This window comes from Myotis yumanensis, unplaced genomic scaffold (genome assembly GCF_028538775.1).
Source record: "Myotis yumanensis isolate MYYU_CA2020_CCGP unplaced genomic scaffold, mMyoYum1.0.hap1 SCAF_5, whole genome shotgun sequence".
Lineage (NCBI taxonomy): Eukaryota > Metazoa > Chordata > Mammalia > Chiroptera > Vespertilionidae > Myotis > Myotis yumanensis.
In genome coordinates this window covers 76,612,247-76,629,013 of record NW_027223756.1, presented here as the reverse complement: position 1 = coordinate 76,629,013, position 16,767 = coordinate 76,612,247, and the positions used below count along the sequence as shown (strand labels likewise).

Here is a 16,767-nt window from a genome sequence, read left to right as displayed (position 1 = left end):
TGGTGGGTGGCCCCACTCCTGTTCTGCACTGAAAGTGGGGAGCACAGTGGCCCTACTACACCCGACAGCTCACCTTCTTTCCTGTCTCTCTCCAGCCCTTATATGAACATTGTGGGCCAATCCTGCACAGACACCAGCTACAGCCCCACGGCCGCCACTCCCAGCTTCCTGCCAAAGAGTGACTTTCCTCAGGTAGGAGACTCAAGTTCGAGCAGCCCCTCAAGTCCCCAGTGGCCCAGTGCCTACCCACGGGATCCCTGCTGCATCTCAGGTTGGCGCCAACAATCTCTGCTGAGCCGCATGCCATGTAGAAATATGGCTTATTTGGGGGGAATAGCAATGCTCCTTGGCCCTGCCAGCCTGAACTACAGTCCCACTGTTCTGATCTGTCAGAGGTAATTTCACCAAGTGGAGAGCTGGGTCAGAGGTCATGTAACGAAGGATGGGGGCTGTCCCCATCGCTCCTTTGCTCACATCCCGTGTATGAGTGGTGGGGCAGCCTTTTAGAGCTGCTCCTGATTTGCTTTCCCCAAACCTCGGTGCCTTCTTCCTTCTCCTAGCGTAGGCCCTGTGTTCACCTTAGTGTCTAAGGGGAGGATCCTCCGTCCCTGTGCCCCCAGGCAAAAGCGGTGCCCATCAGGTGCAAACACCACAGTGAGTGTCTGTGTCCTCAAACCTAGCGGCCATTTGAAAACCTGACACACATCAGTCAAAGGAAGATAACATTTGATTTATTCTCTTGGGGGACATGGGGCAGCTTAGCTCCCAAGGAATCAGGCAGACCCTGCCTTCCTGGCCTCACCATCAGAATTCTTGCGTAGCGCCTCATCTCTTCATGGCAGCTCTGGAAAACTGAGCTCATGGAGATGATTCTCAGGAAGAAGCCCACCTTCAGTCTAACGTTGGCACCTTTGCTCGAACGTGATTACGTGGGACCGCCGGAGCCATGGCACTGCATTTCCCTGGGAAACTTTTTTTTTTTTAATAATATATTTTATTGATTTTTCACAGAGAGGAAGGGAGAGGGATAGAGAGTTAGAAACATCAATGAGAGAGGAACATCGATCAGCTGCCTCCTGCACACGTCCTACTGGGGATGTGCCCGTAACCAAGGTACATGCCCTTGGCTGGAATTGAACCTGGGACCTTTCAGTCCACAGGCCGACGCTCTATCCACTGAGCAAAACCGGTTAGGGCTCCCTGGGAAACTTCAAATACTCCTTGAGCCTGTTCTTTGTGGCAGGGGAGGTGGAGGCCTTGGCATATGGTTTGGGAACCACCCAGGTGTGAGGGGGCTGAGATCAATCGGGGAGTGAGGGGGCAGCAGCCGCTCAGCTCCCAGCCTCAGTCTCCCCCTGTGAAGTGGGGGATGTGAGGCCTGCAAGAGGACAGGCTGTGGAGGGATGCAGCATAAACCAGTCAGTTCAAACCCACTCGACTTGCTTAGATCCAGACAGGCCATTCATCCGCCTCACACCCACTGGAGCCAGCCATTCTCCACACTCAGGGCTTCAGCAGGACCAGGCAGAGAGCTGGACCGGGGGGTCTGTACTGTGATAACCAGTGCCCCCCCTCAAATCCACATCCACCTGGATCCTCAAAATGGGTCCTTCTTCGGAACTAGGGTCTTGGCAGGAATAATTAGCTGAAAGTGGAGTTGAGAGGATGCTGGTTATCTCAGCCGGCCCTAAACCTGGCGAGTCCTTAGAGAGACAGAAGAGGAGACACAGAGGACAAAAGCATGTGACCATAGAGGCAGAGACTGGACCATGTGGCCACAGCCAAGGACACTGGGAGTAGGAGAGGCAGGATGGACCCTCCTGGGATGTTCGCCCTCCACAGCTGTAGGAGCAAGTGTCTGTTCTTTAAGCTGCCCCTTGGTGACCCTTGTGGCCACCCAGGAAAAGACGAGGCTGGGACTCATGGAGACGGGAGCATGTGGCTGACCTGCCCCTCGGGGGCCTGCAGAAGAAATGTGGGCCCCCAAGTATCCCAGGATAAAGGCAGTGATGATAGAGAAGAGAGGCCCTATGGACATGGCCCGCCTATCTTTCCAGGTGGGTTCGAAGTTTCTTCCTTCAGCTCTGGAGCATGAGGACACCCTGGGCCTCTGGTTTAGCAGGTGCCATTGCACAACCTCGGGAGGTGCCATGGTCCGGAGAGGAAGGTCCAGTGGGGGTCAACCTCTCAGGGTGCTCTGGCTGTCAGCTTAAGACCCTCCCCCATTCTCTGCGTCTCTGGGTATTGGCCTATCCTGCAGGGCTGGTGACCTTCTCAGAGCTCTGATTAAGTTCCTCTCCACTCGTCTCGGACATGACTCCATGTCCAGACTTGTTATTTCCTGAAGCTGTTTCCCCAGTTGGGGTATCACCTGACATGTGAATGAGGAAACTGAGGCATGGGGTGTGCAGAGTCCACAGCCCTTGGAAGCCTCCCAACCCTTGTGGCCACCCACCTGGCCTTACTTCCCCATCTCTCTCTCTCTAATGCATTCAGCTCCCACCACCTCCCCTGCTCTGCCAAGAAATGGTGCGGTTTCTCAGCCTAGAACCCCTTGGGACACCACAGCCGCCTTTCCTAGCACTCAGAGTTCATGTATCCATCCCATAGATGTTTATTGAGCGCCTGCTGAACACATAGTGCCCTGCCCCTACTCTAGTCTCCTTGTTAGGGCACTTGGACCCAGTTCTCCCTTTTAAAGCAGCAGAACTGCCCTGGCCCGATGGCTCAGTTGGTTGGAGCATCATCCAGTGCACCAAAAGATTGAGTGTTCGATTCCTGGTCAGGGTACATACCCAGGTTGCAGATTCTATCCCTGATTGGAGTGCGTACAGGAGGCAACCAGGTAGCCCATCAATGTTTCTCTCTCACATCAATGTTTCTGTCTGTCTCTCTCTCTCCCTTCCTGTCTCTAAAATCAATTAAAAACAAACACACACCAAAACAAACAAACAAAAAAACCACCGTATCACCCAGCCAGCGTGGTAGCTTAGTGGTTAAGCATTGACCTATGAACCAGGAGGGTTTCGGGCTCAATCCCCAGTGGGTGGCATGCAGGAGGCAGTCAACCATGATTCGCTCTCCTCATTGATGTTTCTAGCTCTCTCTCCCTCTCCCTTCCTCTCTGAAATAAATAAAAAAAATATTTTAAGCCCTAGCTGGTTTGGATCAGTGGATAGAGTGTTGCCCTGTGGACTGAAGGGTCCCAGGTTGGATTCCGGTCAAGGGCACATGCTGGAGTTGCAGGCTCAATCCCCGGCAAGGGGCGTGCAGGAGGCAGCCCATTGATGTTTCTCTCTCATCATTGATGTTTCTGTCTCTCTCCCTCTCCCTTCCTCTCTGAAATCAATTAAAATACACACACACACACACACACACACACACACCAGATCCTTGGGTGAGGATTTAAATAAATAAGTAAATAAGTAAAGCAGACCCTTCCTCCAGCAAAATCTCACCCCAGTGCTGAGTGTGGGATCAGACAAACATGAAATCAGAGTTTGCTCAGGGTAAGGGGTCCTGAGGCCCTGTTGGTCAACCTCAGGTACCTCCCACATGAGCCCCATGATCCCTAGGCCTGTGATCCAAGCCAAGAAGAAGTCCAGACGGAGCTTAGTATTCGAGACCCTTTATAGCCTGCCCCTTCCCACTGGGCCCACCACAAGCACCCTCTGCTCCTGATTCAGACTGTGACATCAGCATGGTGGCTGGCTTGAAGACAGCTCCAAAGATGTCCCCATCCTGGTCCTGGGACTATGGACATGCCTCCTCATATGGGCAGAGGGACTTTGCAGATGAGATTAAGTCAAGGATCCTGACATAGGATTGAGCCTGGGCTACCCAAGGAGCCCAGGACTCTCCCTTCTGAGGCACCTGGACCTCTGTCTGGGCCCCTGGAGGAAGCTTAGTGCTGGAAAGCTTCTCTGTGTCTGCCCCATGGCCAAGCCAAGTGCTCCTCAGACCCTTCTGACCCTCTGACACCCAGCTCTCTTTTTTATTTTATTTATTTATTTTTAAAATATATTTTATTGATTTTTTACAGAGAGGAAGGGAGAGGGATAGAGAGTTAGAAACATCGATCAGCTGCCTCCTGCACACTTCCTACTGGGGATGTGCCTGCAACCAAGGTACATGCCCTTGACCGGAATCGAACCTGGGACCCTTGAGTCCCAGGCCGACGCTCTATCCACTGAGCCAAACTGGGCAAGCTCTCTCTTTTTTAAAGATTTTGAAATTGAATTGATTTTTAGAGAGAGAGAAAGAGAAACATCGATATAAAAGCAAAACATGGATCCGCTACCTCCTGTATGCCCCATACTAAGGATTGAGCCCACAACCGGCCATGTGCCCTGACGGGGAATTGAACTGGTAGCCTGTGGAGCTTGGGATGACCCCCAACCAACTGAGCAACAATGGCAGGGCAGAGACACCTGGCCTCTAAAACCCTGTGTATACAGTTTGTTTTAGAGTCCCTGACAAGGGAGCTGGGAGGAGCCCAAAAGAAAGAAAGAATGCATTTCACTGAGCGGGTGTTAGAACGCAAGCCCAAAGATGTCCCCATCCTGGTCCCTGCATCTGTGGATATTACTTTGCAGGTGGGATTAAGTCTAGGACCCTGAGATGGAGACAACCCTGGATTCCCCATGGGGCCCAGTGTCCTTGTACTAGTTGAGTCCTCATAAGAGGAAGGCAAGAGGGTCAGAGTCAGAGATGGAAGAGGCTGTGCTGCTGGCTGTGAAGATGGAGGAAGGGGCCAGGGGTGCGGTGCCTCTAGAAGCTAGAAAAGGTCAGAAAGTATTCTCTCCGGAGCCTCCAGGAGGACCAGCCCTGCCCACACCTGTGTTAAGATCCGTGAGACCCATGTCAAACTCTTAACCTCTAGAACCATAAGGTAATAAACTTGTGTTGTTTTAAGCTAGGAAGTTTGTGGTAATTTATACAGCAGTGAAAGGAAACCGATACACCATGCAAAGCCCTCCTGAGGCCCATGGCACACTCTAGAAATGTCCCCCACTATTGTGTAAGTCAGAAGGAATTGGAATGGAAAATCTAGAGAGGGATTGGGGGTGAAGAGTAAATATAAACCCATAGGCCTTAATATACTTCCTAGTAACTAAACTTGATTCCCAAGTTTCCTGGCAGCCAAAGCAAAAAAAGCAAGATGAACTCTGTGATTCCTGTTACCTACAAGGAGAAAGCTTCTTCCACTTTCCCCTTAGGGCACAGAGCAATTCCCTGGGGTCAGCATTCTGCCCACACCTCCACAGGGAATACATCCAGACCTGTGGTTCTCCAGCCTGTGGTTGGTCTCGGCCTGGCTTTGCTGTCTGAGGTCTTTGCTCTTCTCTTGTCTCATGGCATGGAATCCCAGGGGTATTGGGTCCCTCTCTTGATTCCGAACAGGAGCCAATCCAGGCCCAGGAACATTGGAGGCAGGGCTGCCATGCCTCTGTGGGCCGCCACTTCACAGATACCAGGGGTCCTCCAGCCTGGGGGATTCTGCAGCTCATATGCCTCCCGGAGGTAGCTGTGCTGGGTGTGGTCCCCCATCACCCTTCCCTTCCGTGCCCAGGGCCTGAGACCCACGTCTCTGAAAATTTAAGCTCTGATGCCTTTTTTTTTTTTTTTTTTTTTAATGTTTGAATGTTTTCACAACAAAACAAATTTTAAAATATTTTATATTTACAGAAAAGTTGCAAAAACAGTACTGAGAATTCCTGGCCACCCTCATTCACCTAGCTTCTGTGCATGTCATCATCCTGTATAAACTTGGCCTATGTGTCACAGGTCAGAAATGAGCTTGATTCAGTGCTAATGACAGACCCGAGTGCCAGGTGGACACAGGCCTCTGAAGAGTTTGCCTGAGGGCCTCTTGCTGAGACTGAGGCTCTGTGCTTATGGCAGGAGTCGCACAGACGAGACCCTGTATATCCTCATTGCTTTGTCTCTGAGACCCTGGTATTGATGTATCTCATTGGCATTGGGATTGACCTTGACCCCTGTTGGGGCGGGATCCACTGGGTCCCTCCACTGCCCACTGTCAGGCTGCTACTTGTCCCTCATCCTATGAGAGAGACACAAGGCTGTGCAGGTATCCTGGCCCCATGTGGTGGCGGTGGGAATGACCTTGTCATCTGTCGGGATTATCGGCTCCAGCAATTGTAACCGAGGTGTCCATCTAACAGAGATTGTTGTCTTTCCTGCTCTAATGATAGCTAGCATTCTGTAGGGACAGCTGCCCCCTGCCCTTAGCTATTCATTCATTCATTTATATCAATGTGGGCTATAGTCAGGAGCGTCTGCTCGGGATTTCCTGTGTTCCCATTGGAGCACAGCCTCCTGAGGCTGGCCCAGGCTCATGCTGTGTCTTCCCTGCCTTGGCCCTTGCATCACCCACCTCCTGGAGGAAGGGCCTCCTGGCCTTCCAACTCCTGTTGGCATGAAGCCACTCAGGCCCCAAGTCCCTGGTTGGTGACCTGAATAGCTCAAGGGGCCCCACATGAGGTCTCACACCGGGGTATGCTGAGCACTGGAGGATGTGAACATGCAGCTTTTCTTTCATCATTTTATTGATTGATTGATTGATTTCAGAGAGGAAGGGAGAGGGAGAGAAAGATAGAAACATCCATGATGAAAGAGAATCATTGGTTAGCTACCTCCTGCATGCCCCCCACTGGGGATCCAGCCTGCAATCTGGGCATGTGCCCTGATCAGAATCGAACCTTGACCTCCTGGTTCATAGGTTCGAAGCTTAATCACTGAGCCACGCCAGCCGGGCTATTTTTAAATTGAGATACAATTTGCATATCATATGATTCAGTGGCTTTTAGCACACTCATTATGTTGTGCACCCATTACCTCTGACTTCTATCAGAACATTCCATCACCACAAAAAGAAACCCCGTCCCCATCAGCAGTTATCCACCCATTCCCATCCCCCAGCCCCTGACAACCACAAATCCACTTCCTGGATTTGCCTGTTCTGGACATTTCACATAAATGGCATCACACTGTGTGGCCTTTGGTGTCTGAATCACACTGCGTGGCCTTTGTGTCTGGCTTCTCTCACTGAGCATCATGTTTTCAGTGTTCATCCACGTTGTAGGGAGTATCAGCACTTCACTCCTTTTCATGGCTGGGTAATATTTTACTGTGTGAATGGACCATGTCGTGTTTATTCATCCATTGGAGCTGTGTCTACCTTTTGGCTGTTGTGAATCCTGCTGCTGTGAACGTCGTGTACAGGCCTTTGTGTGGACATGTGTTCCAGATGTAGCTGAATCTGACTGGGGACATGTCAGAAATGGATTGGGGGCGAGAGGCTTCGCATTCCATCCCCCTGCCGTCCCACATGCTCATTTTCTGGAGTAGATGCTGCCCTGACACCTCCTCCCAAGACCACCTGGACCTTGGCCAGGCTCTAGAGACGTTTCTTTCCCACATGCTAAACACACACACACACACACACACACACACACAGGAAGCATTGCATCTCGGGGCTTCTGGGAAGCCAAGATGAGGTCATGGCTCAGAAAAATACTTCGAAAACTCTCGGCAGCTCCCTATTTGGGGAGGGGCGAGTGGCCTCAACTGATTGGCAAATGGATTTCATGGGGTCAGAGGTCTTGGCTTACAGCGTGTTCTTAGCAGTTACCAGCATTGGCAAAAAGAGAGTGTAAGGTTTTTTTCCACAAGAGCCTGTTGGTTTACACTCGGCCATGGCCAGGAACCCCTCCAAGGTCTGTGCTGAGGGCCAGGACCCTGTGGGAGCAGGAGCGTGCATGGTATCTCTAGAGGGTCTCTGTGTGGAAGTCGGGGTACCCAGACACCAGGGAAAAAGAGGTGAGGGAGGTTTGGGAGTTCAGGGGCTGTCCCACAGATTCTTAGAGGGTCCAGCCCCTCCTGATTGCACTGCTGGAAAGCGGTCAAGGGTGGCGTGCTGGTGAGGCCACTGGGCCCACTCCAGGCAGCCGTTCCTTTGATGGACTGACAGAGCAGAGCTTTCTAGAGGGTTGTAGGGGTGAGTGTTCTGGGCTATCCCACCAAAGTACCACAAACTGGCAGCTTAAAACCATAGAGATTTACACCCTCCCATTTCTGCGGCCAGATGTCTGAGAAGGAGGTGTCGCAGGGCTACTTTCCCCGCTGAGGCTTCAGAGAAGGGTGCTTCCTGCCCCTCCCAGCTTCTGGGGGCTCCAGGCATCCTGGGCTGTGGTTGCATCACAGTAGTGTCTGCCTCTGTCTTCATGTTGTCTCTCCCTGTGTGTCTGTGTCCAAATTTCCCTATTCTTATAAGTCATTGCGTTAGGGCCACCCTAATCCAATGTGACCCCATCTTAGCTAATCACATCTGCAGAGACCCTATTTCCAAATAAGGACCAGTTCACAGGTTAGGACTCAAACCTGTCATTTTGGGGGACACAATTGAGCCCTCAACAGGAATATTCTAGCAGTGAGGTGTGCTGCTCACTCACCACTTCAACTGAATTTACTGTAACTTGGGGACAGACAGGCCATCTGTGGCCTAGCATGTGGTCACCCGAGCACTTGAGTGTATGTAAAGAAACTGGTGGGGTAGGTGGAGAAGGTAAGGAGTGAGACCTCAAAAACAGATGGGGAGGGGGAGGATTCTCAGGAAACCTGGGGCAGTTGGGCCACGCCTACCCTTCTGTACTCAGCCATGTGATGGAGGGTCAACCTAGGGACCACTAGCTGGGCAACCCCACAGCTCAGAGACACTAGACAGGAACCAGCCACACTCATGGGGCTGGATCCACAGCCATCCATGTCCTTGAGCGTGGCTGGCACCCAGGTCACCCGTTTCACCTTCACAGGACCTCTGCTCTGACCTGACTCAGCCCCCTCCCCTCCCCCCATGCCCCTTTCCAGTCCCATCCAAGACCCACAGCCCTTGGTGGCCAGGGTGGTAGGGCTATTGGCAGGCCAGACTGAGGGGTGAGTGAGGTGGCCAGGAACCCAGTGGGTGATGACTTCCCTAGAGAGGGCCCTTCCTTGTCCTGGGACCCCCAGCTACAGCCTGGGCTTCCCTGTCTCCTTCAGATCACCTTTGCCTGTTCGTCAACCATCTGGTGACGAGATAATGAGAGGCAGAGGTTACAAACGTTGCTAACAGCTTGACAAATTTATGCCCATTGCCCTAATCGGTTTGGCTCAGCGGATAGAGCGTCTGCCTGCGGACTCAAGGGTCCCAGGTTCGATTCCGGTCAAGGGCATATACCTTGGTTGCGGGCACATCCCCAGTAGGGGACGTGCAAGAGGCAGCTGATCGATGTTTCTCTCTCATCGATGTTTCTAACTCTCTATCCCTCTCCCCTCCTCTCTGTAAAAATCAATAAAATATATTTTTAAAAAAATTTATGCCCATTAAATCTAGTAATAAAAAGTTTGGTGTGGGTTTTTTATTTTGTTTATAATTATGTTTTCCTTTCATTCCAGATTCCAAATAATTCTGTTTAAAATTGAGACAGAATTCACATACCTTAAGACTCACCCTTTTAAAGTATAGTCACAATGTTTGTGCAACCATCACCTCTCTTTTTTAATATAAATATATTTTAATGATTTCAGAGAGGAAGGGAGAGGGGGAGAGAGATAGAACATTAATAATGAGAGAGAATCATTGATTAGCTGCCTCCTGTATGCCCAGGCATATACCCTGACCGGGAATCAAACCGTGACCTCCCGGTTCATAGGTTGACACTCAACCACTGAGCCACGATGGCCAGGTCCATCACCTCTCTCCCAAGACTTCTCTCCTGTAGAACATTTCTTCGCCTCATCCCCCTTAACAGTCACCCCCAGCCCCTGACAACCACTAACCCACTTCCTGTCCCTGTGGATTTGCCTGTTCTGGACATTTCACATAAATGGAATCACACATTGTGTGGCCTTTTGTGTCTGGCTTCTCTCACTGAGCATCATGTTTTCAAGGTCCATCCAAGTTGTAGCAAGTGTCGGTGCTTTACTCTTTTGTTCTTTTAATTGATTTTAAAGAGAGAGGAAAGGTGAGAGGGAGAGAGGAACATCCATGTGAGAGAGAAACACTGATTGGTTGCCTCCTGCACACAACCCAACCGGGGATCAAACCCACAACATGGGTATGTGCCCTGATCGGGACTCAGACTCGCCACCTTTTGGTGTATGGGACAACACTCCAACCAGCTAAGACACACCAACCAGGGCACTTCACTCCTTCTTACGGCTGAGTAATGCGGCAGTGTGTGCTTGGATCGCATTCATCTGTTGCTGAACATTTGGGTTGTTTCCAGCTTGTGGCTGTTGTGACTCTGGCCTCGGTGGATGTGTGTACGGGTTTCTGTTGGCATGCTGCATTTCTTTCGGATGGACACCTAGCAGTGGCATTGCCGGGTCATGTGGTGACTGTGATCTTTGGAGGAACTGGGCGTTGTTTTACAGAGAGATGCTTATTGCACATTCTCACCAGTTTGTTGGCGGTTCCGACTCTTCTGCGTCTTCACCAGCACTTGTCACTGTCGTTTGTTTGAGTTTAGCAGTCCCTTGGATGTGCAGTGTTTCTCATCACTTGTGACCTCCCTTTCCCTGTTGCGCTGTGGTGATGAGTATCTTTTCATGAACTTACTGCCATATGTACACTTTCCTCCCACCCATGGCAGCCAGGGCCTGGTGGGGCATCCCACAACTTGCTCTGTTGTTGGGGTCTGTGTTGCCCTCTGACTGTATGGGGAGACAGGATAGGGGCTGCTCTGGGGGCCTCATTGGGCTACAGGGTTGGACCCTGTGACTGTTCATTCTCCCTGACTCGGTGGGAGGCCCAGGGTCCCTCTTCTCAGCCTGTGAGGAGTGATCTAAACAATCATTCCCCCTGAGTGGGTACCTGTGCCTAGGCTCTGAGCCCACAGGGTATGATGGTTTTGCATACCCTGCCCACCAGCCCTTCCTGGTCCTACTCCTGTGCTGGACTGAGGGAGGCAGGGGTAGGTGGCATGGGGAGGAATGGAGCTTCGGGGGCAGGCAGAGCCCTTGGCGAGTCTGGAGGATAAGGAGCAGGGTGGGCCTCGGTGCCAAAAGGAGGAGCTCTAGGCAGAGTCCTAGCATGGGCAAAGGCCTTGGGGTGCCCAGGAGGCACTGGTGATGGCTCCGGGGTGGCAAGTGAAGGCCATGGACCTGGGTCCAGGCTGAAGAGCTGGGGTGCTGGGCCTGGGAGGGTGTGGGAGGATGTGTAAGAGTGGGATGGACCTGTCTCCTCCCGTGTTCTGGGGACCTATGCCCCTTAGGATCACTGCTGTGGGCATCTCAGGAGCAGCAGAGGGTCCCTACCAGGCCCAACTGTCAAGGGGAGGAGGCCAGGTAGAGCAGAACCCAGTACACCACCAGTGTGGGAAAACTGAGGCAGGGTGGGGAGGGTCTGCCTGGGGGTCCCAGCTGTGCCTCCCAACATCCCATCTGAACCCTGAGTCCCTGCAGAGGAGCCTGGCCACAGTGGATGGGGCACTCGGGACCAGCAGGGCGCAACCTGGCGGGCTGGTGCATTGTTAGTGTCTGTGGCTAGATTCCGCCCTGTACAGTAATTGTCCCTGCACTGCCAGTAATCGCCCTGACTTACCAGGCAGGCATCATTTCCTGAAAGTCAGCAGGCCTTAGGGGAAGTAGGCGCTGGTGGTGACTAAACCAACATGCAAATGCAGCCGGGCTGAGGGCTGAGGGCTGAGAGCAGAGCCGTCTGCCGGCCCAGCACCGAAGGTCATGAGGGAGTGCTCCTTCCAGGGGACCCACCGGTGGCCAAGCCATGTCCCAGCTGCAGTTCTGGCTGCAGTTTGCAGCACTCAACAAGGTAACCCTCCCGCTTTGCCTCAGGGGTCAATCGGTCCCCTCCCACCTGGCAGGCAGGTCAGGCCACTGTGAGGACTGACTGGACCCACCAGACCTGGGGCGTCCCCTCCTCCTGGTCCTCCTGGCTCCCTTTGGCTTTTTTGGCAGGGGCAGTGGATCTGCAGGAGTTTTCTGAGAACTGTGGGTTGGGACGAGGGGAGGGATCGGGGAGGCGCTGCAAAATGAAAGTGCTTGTGGCCAGCGGGGGAGGTGGGAAGGGCTGTGTCTGTGTGCCTGCTCTGATCTGGGTGTTCCTGGCGTTGGAACTTGAGAGTTTTGTGGGCTCTGGGATGTCCTGGGGCAGCCATCAGAGTCTCTGCCAGCAGCAGCAGACACGGTTTGGGATGGGGTCTGACTGGACAGGTAGGAATGGGTATCTAACTCCTCCTCTCCTTATGACCCAGGCAAGTGGTTAGTCCCTGCGGGGCAGGGGGGGGGGGGCGGGGGGGATGAGGGGGGGAGGCAGTGAAAGAACCCATTTGAAGATCATTTCCTAGAGGAGGCCCACAGCCCGGTCAGGTGGAGGGGCCGTCCTGTCCCATCCAGCTGGGCTGGGAGGAGGGTTACTGTCTGGACAGCTCTTCACCTGGTCCAGGGGACCCCCAAAATGCTGCAGATATGGTAACCACAGCAAATGACCCCACACTCTCCTGGGTAACCAGCCGGCTCCCTCTCCATTCAGGGGCTGCAGCAGGAAGAGCAGTCTGGGGTCTGGGGTCTGGGGAGCAGGTGTTCCAGGTAGGAACCCAGGGAGGGTGGTTCTGGGTTTGAGTGGTCTTGGGGTCTGCTGGTGGCTGCTGGGAATCAGGTCCCCACACAAGCTGGTGGGCAGGCAGCCCACCAGGGAGAGGTCCCTTCTCACCCCCATCCAGCTTCCCACCCTGCACAGGGAGTGGAGCTTACCTCCCCCTGATCTGTGGTGACCTGCATGAGGCCCCTCCTCACTTTGCCTGAGAATCTGGGAGCCCCCACATTGCTAGCTGTTGGTCTGGGCATTTGGAGGTGGTGTCCACAGAGTGGGGCAAAAGCACCCACTTAAAAGATATTTTTAAAACAGTTTTAGATTCACAGAATTATTACAGATGGTGTATATTCCAGTGTGCCCTGCCCACACCTGATGTCACTGCAGTACCTTTGTCACAGCTAATGACCCAGGACTGAGACATCATTAATAACCAAAGTCTATATTTACTAGATTTCCTCATTTTCCCTTGATGGCCTCTCTCTGCCCCAGAACCCCATCAGGATCCCCTGTGATAACTCAATCATCTGTCCCCTTAGCCTCCTGCCCCCCAGCTGACTCGGTTTCTCCTCTTTCCTGTGTGGATGCCCTGGGCTGTTGTGTCCTACAGGATGTCCCCCGTCAGGGTTTCCTGGTGTCTTTCTCATGTTTGCACTGAGGGATGTGCCCTACTCATTTGCCACATCAGGGTCCCTGTGTCCCCATGGCTCCTCGTGGCTAACATTGATCCTCATCTCCTGGCTGGGGCGCTAATCAGGCTTCTCCACTGGGAAGTCCCTCCCCTTCCACTGTCCTCTCAGGAGGGGATCTCTGCACACCCACATTTTGCCAGGACCAGTCTTCCTTCTCTGACCCCCAGCCTTGCCCACCGCTCAGGGACCCTTTGCCTTCAGAAAGCAGGGCCACCTCTCAGGATCTCAGGAGCTAGCATCACTCTGACCAGGCTCAGGCAGAACCCATCACGGACCTGCTCAGATGTGGCCCCAGAGGGATTTCAGCCAAGATATCTGGCCACCTCACCTGCACCCAGACCCCATCCTGCCCAGCCTGCTGGAGTCTCTGGCCCTGTCACTTATAGAGACCAGGTTGCAAGACTTACAGCCTGGCTCTCCTTGGCATTGTCCACCAGGCTTGGGCTGGCCCACCCCTGACATGGGAGGGGTAGAGCCCAAGGGAGGTCCAGCCTGAGGGTCGTAGGGCCAGGCTCACCCATAGTTGTCTCAGTTTCCCCTGAGACAGCTGCGCTGGTCTGTGAGTTGCTGGGCTCTTGCATGAGTGGGCTAGACACCCCAGGAGCCTCAGAGTGCACCCCCTTCGGTTCCTGCCTCTGTCCTGGAACTTGGAGCTTTTATTAACCTACCCACGCCACCATCTGTGGTGCCTGAGCAGATCCTGCCTTCTATGGGGCAGCCGAAGGCCCCGCCTCTTTCCCTGACTGTCCAGGTCATAGTCCTGCCAGCTGGAGGGGGGCGGAGGGAGGGCTGGGTCTGCACTGCCTCCTGCTCCCACCCCCACCCCCACATGGATCCAGGCTGCTTGCAGCTGGAGGGCAGGCAGGGGTGAGGAATGGCCTGGTTGGTGGTCTGAGCTCTCTCCTCGAACACCATGGGTATGTGTGGCTGGCCCCTGTGGCTCCCTGTGTGCACAGATGGCCAGGGCTCTGAAGGGTAGGTAGCAGGAGGCTCATTCAAGGCCCCCTGACTTCTGGTTGGCACCAGGACCGATCTTGTCCAGCAGATGGGTAAGACTGAGCCCTTGCATCCAGCCATCTCAGGGGAGGCTGCTGGGTGGAACCCAGTTCTATCCCCTCCCCACCCATTCCCTTGGAGCTGCCTCTTTCTGGGACTGTATATACACCGGTGTCAGAGTCAGGACTTCTGGGAAGCTGATGAGGTTGCCTGCAGACCCCCCCAACCCCCCACCCCCCGGAATAGGAATCTGATTCAGATTGCTGAGAGGGGAGCCAGGAAAATAGGCCTCACAGGGGCATGGGTTAGGCCTGGGCACTGGCTGAGACCCAGGCCAGTTAATTGTGGCATCACAGGGGCATTAGGGTAGGTTCCAGGATCCCCTTCCTCCTTGGAGTCCATCAAACTGAGCCCTGAGTCCCCCCACACATCAGCCATTCTTCCAGCACACCTGGCCATAGCTCTTCAGTGCCTCCAATGTGTAAGTGGTGCACAGGGTCTGGGGCTCCGGGAGGGCAGCCCTGCCTGGATCCTCACTGTGGCCTCTGCCAAGGCCACTGGCCCTGCCTGCTCAGGAAATGCTCCCACAGACTGACTGAAATGCTTAGGGCCTGATGTCAGTGTGCCCGGTCCTCTGGCTTCGGCTGAGCAGGCTGGAGGGGAGGTGCTCATCTGGGAGGTTCTTGTGGGGCTTTCTCCTGGTAGTGTTGGCTGAGGGCTGCTCGCCTGCACCCTCCCCGGCTCCTGGCCTTTCCAGGTCCCTGTCTGCAAAACAGATACCCACTGCAGGGAAGTCTGGTTGGGGGCTTGCTCCCTGCCTGTCCAGGACCCCTGGGGGCTGGTCTCCACATGTCCCGATGTCCAGTGCAAGCCAGGCACTCGGTGCCTCTGACTGAGGGATGGGGGTGTGGGGCAGCACGAATGCCTGACATTCCTGATTTTCTTTAAATTTAGGTTTATAAACTGTGTGTAGACTCCATGCAGCAGGCTTCTCCCAAAGGTGCAGGGCCCCTGAGTCCTGAAAAATCCTTACACTAGTGTCACCCACACAGGAATGGTCCAGGGAAGGCATGAAGCGGGTGTCACCTTCTGGTATCACTCAATGGGGTCAGTGCACAGCTCATGGGGTCTGGCTTCTCTCATAAGTGTCGTGTTTTCAGGATCCATCCACATTGTGGCCAGTGTCAGAGCCTTGTTCCTCTCGTGGCTGAGCAGCATCTGCCCCTTGGCTAACCCCTCCTGCACCTGTCATGGGGCCGCCCTGGCTGTGCCCTCACCCAGCCTGTCTTCCAGGAATCCTCGTACCTCGATGACCTCTCTAACGCCTCCATCTTCTCCTCATCTGTGGACTCCCTCTCAGACATCGCAGATACCCCTGACTTCCTGCCCGCCGACAGCCTCAGCCAGGTGCCCACCATCTGGGATGTGAGCACCGGCCCCTCCGCCCAAGACAAGGTCAGTTCACCCTGAGGCCTCCATGCCAGTAGACAGGTCAGGGCTGTTCAGACACTGATGAAGCTGTTGGTCCAGGGTCCTCACGTTTCCTGTACAGCCCAGAAAATGCAAGGGTTTGTGGAGGAAGCTACTATGTTGGGCACCTTGCCCCTCCTTCTGTGTAGGTGCTGTCATAGCCGGGCACCACCCCTCCTGTGCCTCCAGTGGCTCAGTCTCCACACCCTGCTCTGTGTTGGGCCTGCTGGGGAGATGGGGGTCCCCAGGATATGAGCAAAATGTCATTTCTCATAGTTCTCACCCAGGATGGACCTGCCCCCAGGGAATACTGGGCCATGTCTGGGGACATCTGTTGTTGTCACAACTGGGGGTGCTCCTGGCACCGAGAGGGTGGGGGCCAGGGATGCTGCTCTATCTTCCACAGTACTTGGGTCAGCCCCCTACAGAGAATGACTCAGCCCCAATTTCAGCTGTGCTGGAGGGGAAAGATCCTGGGCTTGCTAAACATAAAGTCACATGATGGGATAGAAAGGTGGTGGGAATCCCTCTGTAGAGGCCATTTGGGGTTGCGGGCTGGAGGAGTCATTGGCCAGGACAGGTGGCAGGAACAGCTCCTGCAAGGACCCTGTGATGCCCAGCCGGTGTAACATGCTCAGTGGTTGAGTGTCGACCTATGAACCAGGAGGTCACGGTTCAATTCCTGGTCAGGGCACATGCCCAGTTTTCTGGCTAGGTCCCCAGTAGGGGGTGTGCAGGAGGCAGCCAGCCAATCAATGATTCTCATCATTGATGTTTCTATCTTTCTCCCCCTCTCCCTTCCTCTCTGAAATCAATAAAAATGTATTTTATATATATACTAGAGGCCCGATGCATGAAATTCATGCAAGGGTAGGCTTTTGCAGCCCCGACTGCTGGGGCCCTCACAGCCCCAGCTGCCTCGTGGCCCCGCGGCCCCGCCCCCCACCTGCACCCACCTTGGCTTGGCGTTGCCCGTGTCTGCCACCACACACCCCC

The 16,767-nt window shown here is 54.0% G+C and overlaps 1 protein-coding gene across 2 annotated transcripts in view; it reads left to right on the top strand.

Annotated features, from left to right (window-relative positions):
• Positions 1-16,767, top strand: part of SBNO2 (strawberry notch homolog 2) — a 54,037-nt gene that overhangs the window by 21,224 nt on the left and 16,046 nt on the right. Inside the window, exons 4-5 of one of the 2 annotated variants that reach the window (XM_070415639.1) lie at positions 96-192; positions 15,595-15,756. In XM_070415639.1, coding sequence (XP_070271740.1) covers positions 96-192; positions 15,595-15,756 — 259 coding nt within the window. Of the gene's footprint in view, positions 1-95; positions 193-11,745; positions 11,834-15,594; positions 15,757-16,767 lie in introns of those variants that run through there. The other variant, XM_070415640.1, reaches the window with a different exon arrangement.